We start from the raw sequence: 9,837 nt of genomic DNA, 5'->3' as shown, positions 1-9,837 counted from the left end.
AAGAATCGTCTTGTTGCCATGACATATTGACAAAATGTGACCTCTGCTTTTAACCCCATCACTGTTGTGAACATAAAATTTAGTCTTCAATTAAACTAACGTGCATGTTTTCGGAATGTGGGCAGAAGCCAGAATACCCGTACAAAACCTACGCAAAGTTCACAGAGGAAGTCCGGAGCCGAGATTCAAAGCCGAACCTCAAAATTGTGACGCAGACACGCTGGCCGTTTGTACAATATGCATAATTGTGCAGTCAAGTAATTATTTTACTTTATACATACAGTATCTCCCAAAAGTGAGTACACACTCCTCACATTTGTGTAAATATTTTGTTTAGCTATATCACCATATCTAACACACCTGCTCCCCATTCACACCTGAGACCTTGTAACACTAACCAGTCACACGGGCGGGGAAATTGCTAATCGGTCCCAATTTGGACTTTTTCCACTCACAGGGATGTACCAGTACTCCCTTTTTTGTCAGCTGATGAGACATTAATGGATGTCTGATGAGTTATTTTGAGGGGACAGTACATTTACGCTGTTATATGAGCTGTCAACTGACTACCTTGGAGAAATGTGTCATTGCTCATGAAAAGCTCGTGAAACAAAAATGTGAGGGGTGTACTCACTTTTGCAAGATACCGTAAAGGCCGTTTTTAAACTTAAAAGGGTTTAATTTCTGAAGTATTCTGTGTGCAATTTCATTTGTGCTCAAATAGCCCTCAACCTTCTCTTGCTTTTAAAACCGGTCTTCTGCGCCCCCTGCTGGCCTACTGGTCACTACACGTCACAGTGCTGTGAGTTAAAAAGCTGAACAAGGAGAACGTGTTCTTGTTCTGTTCTATTTGTTGATAGAACCCTGCCCTGTGATCGCGCAGGGTTTCTGATACGAATAATAATTTTCCTATTAATCAATATTTACAATTACGTACTGCATTCCAAAACAACCAAAGAACACATTCACTCACATTTACGCAGTGTAACTGAACTAAACAAAAATGGCGGTTGTTAAATATGGCGTTCATTTCCGACATGGTATATAGTGTGTGCTGGAAGACCATAACAAAAATCCGGCACACTTGAATGAAAATGAACTTTCGTTTATTGAACTCGTTCAGGTACAGCGCTGCTTGCTATATGTAGGTATGTTCCAAAAGTTTCTGAACCACTTATACGTCAAAATACACTGTATAATTGGATCGAGGATAGAAAGACGAATAAAATGAGCCCGAGTTTGTAGAAATTGGATTAAGGATTTTGTGCCACTTTTTTATGTCAAAAATTGGCCCAAATTTACTTGTCCAGGAATCAATAGAAATCAAAAGAAAATGTGTGACCAAAACCTTGACTCTTTGGTAGAAAAATGCCCAGATGTTTCTTATTAGTTGAAATGAAAATGTGATTTCAGATTTTTCAATGGCGGCGTCCGCTCGAGCCGTCTCATTTTCTGAGCCAAACCAAGAGACAGTGCATTGTCAGAATTACTTCAGACTTCACAGAAAACAAGAAGAATAATAGTTCATCACGTCCATATAGTTTTCAATCGCGTCCGCATCCTGTGACCGTATGATTTTGGACACCGAAACCGAGGAACATTTTCACCTTTGTCAGAACCACAGAAAATGTCATCTTAATTAAAACTTTCAAAAATGAGGAAGTAAAGGGATGTCCCAACAGCGTCATTGGGAGAGAACTAGGATTACCTTGCGTGAAAAACAAAATGAGGGAAAAGTGATTTCGGTTGACCCCCGCTAATTTGGAGTGCTGGAAATCTGGCACAGCGAAATGGAAAGAAAATAGTGGCCGTTTTTCTGGATTTGGTAATAATACCTAATCTTTCTATATGGTAGCATACCAACTGTTTTCATATTGGCATTTTAGCAATAGTCATTAGAAATAGTACGTGGCCAGATGTAACCATCTAAAATGCCCAGCCGCACTTTCTTTCTCGGGTTGCTATTTTGATACGTGTTCGCGTACACACTGGGTACGTTCGGAAATTCAAGATGAGAGAGGGGCTTATCTGAATAACCGAACAGCACACTCCATCAACAGTTCACATTTTTACTGAAGAGTTGAAAGAGGCTTGATAGTTTCATATTTCTGTCAGTGAGAAGCAGTGAACAGAAAGCGCCACCCAGCTGGAGTGTGAAAGTGATCTAGATTAAGATATGTGGACTTGAATGTTCCAAAGCAGAAGAACACAGATGTAATCCTTCTATGCGTGGATTATCGTCTTCATTCGTTTTTTCCTCTAATCCCACTGCTCTCTGGAATTGTGAGTTATGATGTACTCGCCAATCAAATACTTTCATGATTGTCTCTCGCCTCCTTCTGTTCATCGCTGCCATTAGACGGCGGCCACGGTTCCTAAGTGAGCCAAATGCAGCAGCTGATCAGATATGTTGTGCTGTTTGCGTTGCCGGAAATCTGTCACTGACTTGCCATTGTGCTCATTGTATTCAGGTTGACTCAGTGAAACTGGAACCCTGCAGACATCCGATAGCTGCTGGAGCGGGAAACCTGTTTCCGCATCCTCATTACAAAGAGAACACAGCAAAAAAATACTGTGGATTTTCTTTGGGAAGCAAAGAAAACGAGCGAATGCAATTTGTGTAGAAATTGTGTGTGTGTGTGTGTGTGTGTGCGTGTGTGCGTGCGTGTGTGCGTGTGTGTGTGTGTGTGTGTCTGTGGAAAAAGGGGATTTTGGAAAAGTGGCCCGGATGTCCTAAATGAGGTGTTGAAGTTGAAATGGTTTGAATCAATGAAGAAATGTAGGAAATTTGACAGAAAGAAAGTATTTTTGGTATACAAGAACAGATTAGTTCTACAGTTCTACACAGCGGTCATCAAATCAGTCCTGTGTTCTTCCATCACAGTCTGGTTTGGTGTTGCTACAAAAAAGGACAAACTCCGACTGCAACGGACAATCAAAACTGCTGAAAAGATTGTCGGTACCCCCCTACCCACCATTGAGGACTTGCACGCTGCCAGAACTAAGACAAGAGCGTGCAAAATCCTCTCGGACCCTCCGCATCCTGGTCACCGGCTCTTCCAGCTCCTTCCCTCAGGTAGGCGCTACCGATCGATGCAAACTAGAACTAGCAGACATTCCAACAGCTTCTTCCCTCCTGCAATCACCTTCTTAAACACCTAACCTACAATTCCATAACAACATGCTGGCAATTTTTTGTCTTGAGTTTGTTGTCACATTTCTGTGGGGCCAATTATATATTACTCGTGCACTCACTGTAGTAGTCTCGCCACGCTGCACTATTTGCATATCTGTTGTTGACCAATACTGGCCACTCATGCCAGAGTAGCATCTGCTCCATTTGCACACTGACTAAGGAGTATCTGCAACATTTGCACAATCAACATTGTCCCAGATTATCGCACTACTTGTCACTTTAAACCGCATACACTCCTTGAAGTCTCGGCGCCCTTTGCACAATGGTCATTGCACCGGACTATTGCTATATTAGTCATTCAATCTGCTCTAAGTGCTAGAGGACTCAATTGTCAAAAATAAATAAATAAAATGTACCGGCATTACCAGATAACTAGCAACCCTTTATTGCTCAGTGTCAATGTCTTTATGTCTCAAAAGTGTTCTCTGTCAATTTAATGTCTGTTGTCGTACTAGAGCGGCTCCAACTACCGGAGACAAATTCCTTGTGTGTTTTTTGGACATACTTGGCAAATAAAGATGATTCTGATTCTGATTACAGTTGTGTTAAAAACAAACAAGTCATGCCGAATGATGTCCTCCTTAGGTGCTAAAATGCCCCCATGGTTAATTTAAGGCCAAAGTGAACATGTGTTCAAGTACGAAATGGAACTCCACATGGCGGCAGAGTGCTTTATCTGGCCCGTGGATTTGGACGGTATTAATGTAATCTTTCGCTTGGTGACCAACAGGTCTCCTCGCAATTTATCTGATACATCCTGCGTCATCTTACAGATGAGAGTAAACAATCTGACATCTGGACCCACGTTTGTGTGTGTGTGTGTGTGTGTGGGGGGGGGGGGGGGGGGGGGGGGGGGGTTGGAGTGGAGTACCAAACAATATTCAATATGTAAAGTTTTCAATTAAACTACGAAACGTGTTTGGAATTTGGGAGGAAATCAAAATTTCTATTAGCACGACTGTTAGTTAGTAGTGTTTGCTTAATCCAGCTAGCTATGTGTCATATTAATTGGTATTGGCCGACAATTTCTGACATCCATCCATTTTCTGTAGCGCCTTTTCTTATTAGGGTTACGGGTGACCTGGAGCCTATCCAAGCTGACTTTGGGCGGAGGCGGGTGGACCCTGAATTGGTCGCTGGCCAATCGCAACGCTTATACAGACAAACAACAATTCACATTCACTGACAACTAGTTTTAAATTAACTTACCAAGCATGTTTTTGGAATGCTGGCGAAAACCTCCACAAGTACAAAGAGAACATGCAAATTCTAGAGAGAGATTTCTGCACACATATAAAGTATGTGCAGAAATTGCTCTACTTTATATATTTATGAAATGGTAGTGATTAAGAGCTTCTTGCAATCAATTGAATAAGGTCTTCTAATTCTGCACTGTGGCCCACTTTTCCTTCAATCTCAAAAAAAAAAACCTTCCCCCCTTCCGCTTGGCCCGTCGTCCCACAGCCTGGTAAATAATTGACAAGCTCTCCTCCCCTCGCTGCTGTGTCTTTCCACCCTCTTTGTGGTGTCTCTCATTAGATTTTCCAGCCTCGTGACCGCCTACCTCCCTCACTTCCAGCATGTACACTTTCCACCTGCTGCCCGCTGGATGTCGACGGTGATCAGGAGAAGACGAGCAGCTGCTGGTAAGACAAAAGCCTCCATCTATCAATCTATCTGTCTTTCGCAAGGGTGGTCTTTGAAGCTTTATCTTTAGCATGTTTCATCATGCAACTTTTTGGAACTAATAAAAGTCCTTTTTCTTTCTCTTCACACAGACGACCATTTACCATAATGTTTAACACTTTTTGAAAATAAGCTGTTTTAAAAAATATATTGTTTCTTCTTGTAGTTTGAGTTTGCGGAGCCATGAGGGAGTTCCTGTTCTTCCTCCTGGCTGTGTCAGTCGCATCCTCCCGGTCTCACATCAACGGGTGTGAGCTGGGTTGTGACTGTCATGGGGATCTGAGGTTCGCCATCTGTTCACGAGCCTTCTTCACTCAGCTGCCTGGCAGAATCCCGTCCACCACAGAGCTGCTGGACTTGTCCGACAACCGGATTGCCATCATCCCTGAGCAGTCTTTCAACAAGAACCGCAAACTGCGTGTGCTCCTTTTGCAGAACAACAACATAAGTGTGGTGCAGGATGGTGCCTTCTCACAGCTGGAGTTCCTGCAGAAGCTGGACTTAAGCGGGAACCGGATCTCCACCCTAGGCAAAGGCTTCTCAGTTGGCTTGGCCTTCCTACGGGAACTACAGTTGGCCCACAACTCACTGAGCAGCCTGGACAGTAGCAGCTTCATGCACCTGGACAGCCTGCAGAGGTTGAACCTGAGCGGCAACAGCATCCGCACCATCCAGGTCAGATCATTTGCCTCCATGAGCAGCTTGCGGCATCTGCACTTGGAGGGCAACCGACTGACGTCTCTGAAAAGCGGGATCTTCTCCATGCTGCGCTCACTGGAGCGCCTCAACCTGGGCAGAAACCACATCAACGAGACACAGGTGGGCGTCTTCAAACCCCTCACCAGCATGACCCTCCTCAACCTGACCCACAACCGGCTGACCAGCGTATATTTCAAGACCTTCCTGAGCATCCACACCTACAGCACCCATATCCTGCTGGAGGGAAATCCCTGGAATTGTGACTGTGACCTGCAGAGAGTTTTTCGGAAGCTGCGGAGCATCCAGAGACTCTTCCTGGACGATTACTACAACTTGACGTGTGGGAAGCCCGCAGTGCTGCGCAACTACCGGTTGACCCAGGTGGACACAGAACTATGCATCGCTGAGACTGTCACCGTACTCATCATAACCGTCACTCTCGTCATAACGGTGCTGGCTGCCATGCTCATGGGAGAGAGGAAGAGGAAAAGGAAGAAGAGAAGGAAGCACTGGACACAGCAGGGAGAACTGTCAGACGAGTCAGACTGCTGACTTTGCAATTTTTTACATTTTTCAATTTTCCTTTATACTTACGAGTGCCCCAACTTACAGGTTTTTCAAGTTACAAGTTGTCGGTCGATTTATTTGTTATTTTTTTCCTTTGTGTTGCGAGGGAAATTTTGAGATACGAGCGAGCTTCAGCTACGCCGCCGCTCCAGTCAAGTGAAAAAAATTGGTTTGCAGTAGTTGTGGCTGTAGTTCAGTGCCCGAGTGATGTTAGCAACAGTGGTGGCAGTGTCGTTATCTATTATCGTAGCCCACAGCGTTGAATTTAGTGGTGCTATTTGCAGTAATGGTGGCAGCTCGGGTTTGAGGCAGCGTTAGATGAGTGAAGTCGTTAAATAGATTGCATATAGGCCTACTTAGAATCGATAGTCTATCACCTTGAGTGTCATTATGCGATGCTTGTCATATGGTGTGGATTTGTGGAAGTGGTATGTCAGCACAGGTAGTAAAATCAGCTGTTGACGGCGGAAATGGTTGATTGAACTGTGAGAGAGTGGACAGAGAAGTCCGACCTTTTGCTTATCGCATTTGATATCCCTAATGGAAGGCTAATGGAACAATAATCAACGTATCATCATCAGTCATCGTATTGGAATGCATTGGATTAGTTATAATATCACCATCTTGTTTGCTTTTAACGGCGAATAAATCTACAACTGTACTAAGAAGTACTTTTGGGTTGGTGGTTTTTGCTGACAAATGGTCAGTAATTGCACTTTATAGAACCACTTTATTATTTTTTTTCTCATTATGTTTTATCATGTTTTTAAATTGAGAACATCAATTTTGATCCTTTTTGTTGGCTGGAACAGATTATTGGCATTTAATTTCATTTAAACGGTGAACATGTATTTTCTATACACTGGTTCCTCCACTTTCGAGTGACCAAACACAATTTTTTTCGAGATACAAGCCATGGCTCAGCTCTGTGTGTGTGTGTGTTTGTGTGTGTGTTTGTGTGTGTGAACAATGATTTGAGTTACGACCGCTAGATAGCGGCAGCGAACTTTACAACAAGTAGCAGTATGGCAAATAGTGAACAATTCTTCAAAAAGATGCTAGATTAAAACTTCACCTGTATTGCCACTCCCAATTGAAGTTTACTGTAAATGTAAACATAAAACAAAAAGAGATTCAACCAACATAACATAACTTTACTTTATGCAAATCTGTTAGCACAATGGTAACACACAATGCAAAATTCCATACACGAATACACTAACAAAACTACCATGGGTCTTGTGGTACTTTTAAACCTTTAAACAACAGCTATTAAATACAAACAGTGCAGCAACACATGTAGCCGGGAAATGTAACAATATGCACAGGCATATATTCTTAATGCTTGCGATGTAATTTAGTCTTCTTTGTGGTTCACCATCAAATTTACCTGTATGATACTGTCCCCTGTTGGCCCAGAGGGAGCCAGATAATGTCCATGGGATTAAAGCATGAAAAATTAGAGCTGAAACAGTTTAATTTTTTTACATTGTATTTATTTGTATTATAACTGTATATTTTTAGACAGTAAAATAATGTACATTGCTATTTTTCTTATGAAAAAATATGTTACAAAATAATTACTCTTTTTTTTATGGCATTTCCTTTCATTTTACTGGTGGAAGATGACATGAGATGCAAGTGTTTTGAGCTATGAGTGTTGCCTCGGAATGAATTAAACCTGCAAGTCAAGGTACCACTGTAGTTTTGTAATCTTGCACCAACAAGCTGATCCTCTTCTTCTTTGCTGCTTCATTCTTATTAAGACCCGTTTATTGCTACACTAAAAAACATCATTATCTCATTATTGTAATTTCACACCCTTACCGGCCTTTTGTGTCGCACAGAGACTTTCACCCTTTATTTTGCAGTGTTGCATCATGATAAAGTGAAAGCTGTTGTTCATGTTGTTTGAAAAATAAACGTGTGTGACATGAATGCTGCCCCTCACGCTGTCCAGCTGCCTTGTGTCAACCGTCGAGACCTTCAAGTTCCTGGGAATTACAGTCTCTCAGGACCTGAAGTGGGCGATCAACATCAACGCCGTCCTCAGAAAGGCCAGCAGAGGATGTACTTCCTGCGGCTTCTGAGGAAGCACGGCCTGCCACAGGAGCTGCTGAGGCAGTTCTTCACAGCGGTCATCGAATCAGTCCTGTGTTCTTCCATCACAGTCTGGTTTGGTGCTGCTCCAAAAAAGGACAAAATCCGACTGCAACGGACAATCAAAACTGCTGAAAAGATACGCACCCTTGAGGACTTGCATGCTGCCAGAACTAAGACAAGAGCGTGCAAAATCCTCTCGGACCCTCCACGTACCGGTCACCAGCTCTTCCAGCTCCTTCCCTCAGATAGGCGCTACCGATCAATGCAAATTAGAACTAGCAGACATTCCAACAGCTTCTTCCCTTTTGCAATCAACTTCTTAAACAGCTAACCTACAATTCCATTGCAACATGCTGCCATTTTTTTTGTCTTGAGTTTGTTGCCACATTTCTGTTGGGCCAATTATACATACTCGTGCACTCCTGTAGTAGTCTCGCCATGCTGCACTACCTGCATATCTGTTGTTGACCAATACTGGCCACTCATGCCAGAGTAGCATCTGCACCACTTGCACACTGACTGAGGAGTATCTGCAAAATTTGCACAATCAACATTGTCCCAGAGTGCTAGGGGGCTCCGCATCCTTTTGCACAATTGTCAAAAAATAAAATAAAATAAATAAATAAATAAAATTGTACCGGCATTACCAGATAACTAGCAACCCTTTATTGCTCAGTGACTGTTTTTCTCAATGTCTTTATGTCTCAAAAGTGTTCTCTGTCAATTGACTGTCTGTTGTCGTACTAGAGGGGCTCCAACTACCGGAGACAAATTCCTTGTGTGTTTTTTGGACATACTTGGCAAATAAAGATGATTCTGATTCTGATGATTGACTCTTGAGATCAACTTTTGCCTTCATATTTGTTGTTTTTTAAAAAATGTTTTGGTTGTTTTTGCTTTGCGTTGCCTTCATATTTGTTTTCCGTAAAAAAAATTAAAAAAAATAAAAATAAAAATAAACATTCCAGATGACGTCACGTCAACTGTCAATAGTCAACGTCGATGACGCCCCCTGAAGGTAACAGGATTTAAGTCAGCCACATGTACAGTCATCATACTATTATTTTAGACATACAATACATATTTAATTACTTTGTTTAAAAAATATTTTGTGTGTTTGGATTTAGGTTTATTCTATTCAAAGTAATGTAATTGAATGCTTAACTTGAGTTTAGCTTGAACGTGGTTTCTATTGTTATATGATTTTGATTTTACAATAAAAAAAATTTAAAATAAAAACATTTAAAAATCTGGTGCAGATTACGTTGAGCGTCGAGCCCATTCGACATATGGCCGAGCCAGAGTCTCCGGTCTCGGCCGGCTTGGTTTATTTGTTATTAATGACTGGGAGTGTTCCCTTTATTCGAGTCGCCGGAGGAAATTCATTGGATTCGACCAGTATGTACACCGGATTTTGAAAAAATAAATCCAATACATTCGGATGAACACATTGAGCTGTCCAGCTAGATGTTCAAGGTCAAGTGTCCTACGTGTAAAAACTGGATTTATAAACAAACTTTATACATATTCCCAAATTGCATGATAGACGGGATTAGTTGTCATACATTCGTAATGTTGTCCTTATA

At 42.0% G+C, this 9,837-nt stretch overlaps 1 protein-coding gene across 3 annotated transcripts; it reads left to right on the top strand.

The window, feature by feature from the left end:
• The first annotated feature begins 1,023 nt into the window (after positions 1–1,023).
• Positions 1,024–8,086, top strand: LOC133478993 (leucine-rich repeat-containing protein 4C). 3 transcript variants are annotated; one of them, XM_061775374.1, is made up of 4 exons: positions 1,024–2,283; positions 2,472–3,076; positions 4,736–4,842; positions 5,049–8,086. In XM_061775374.1, exon 4 carries the CDS (start codon positions 5,066–5,068, stop codon positions 6,131–6,133), a length of 1,068 nt encoding a protein of 355 aa, XP_061631358.1. In that variant the 5' UTR covers positions 1,024–2,283; positions 2,472–3,076; positions 4,736–4,842; positions 5,049–5,065; the 3' UTR covers positions 6,134–8,086. The 3 variants fall into 3 exon arrangements, with proteins under 3 accessions (XP_061631358.1, XP_061631372.1, XP_061631365.1); XM_061775381.1 differs by having other exon boundaries at positions 1,037–1,148; XM_061775388.1 differs by having other exon boundaries at positions 1,024–3,076; positions 4,776–4,842.
• The last annotated feature ends 1,751 nt before the right edge of the window (positions 8,087–9,837 follow it).

This window comes from Phyllopteryx taeniolatus, chromosome 1, assembly GCF_024500385.1.
Source record: "Phyllopteryx taeniolatus isolate TA_2022b chromosome 1, UOR_Ptae_1.2, whole genome shotgun sequence".
NCBI lineage: Eukaryota > Metazoa > Chordata > Actinopteri > Syngnathiformes > Syngnathidae > Phyllopteryx > Phyllopteryx taeniolatus.
Note: the sequence above shows the minus strand (reverse complement) of the source record. Positions and strands in the feature narration are given on the sequence as shown.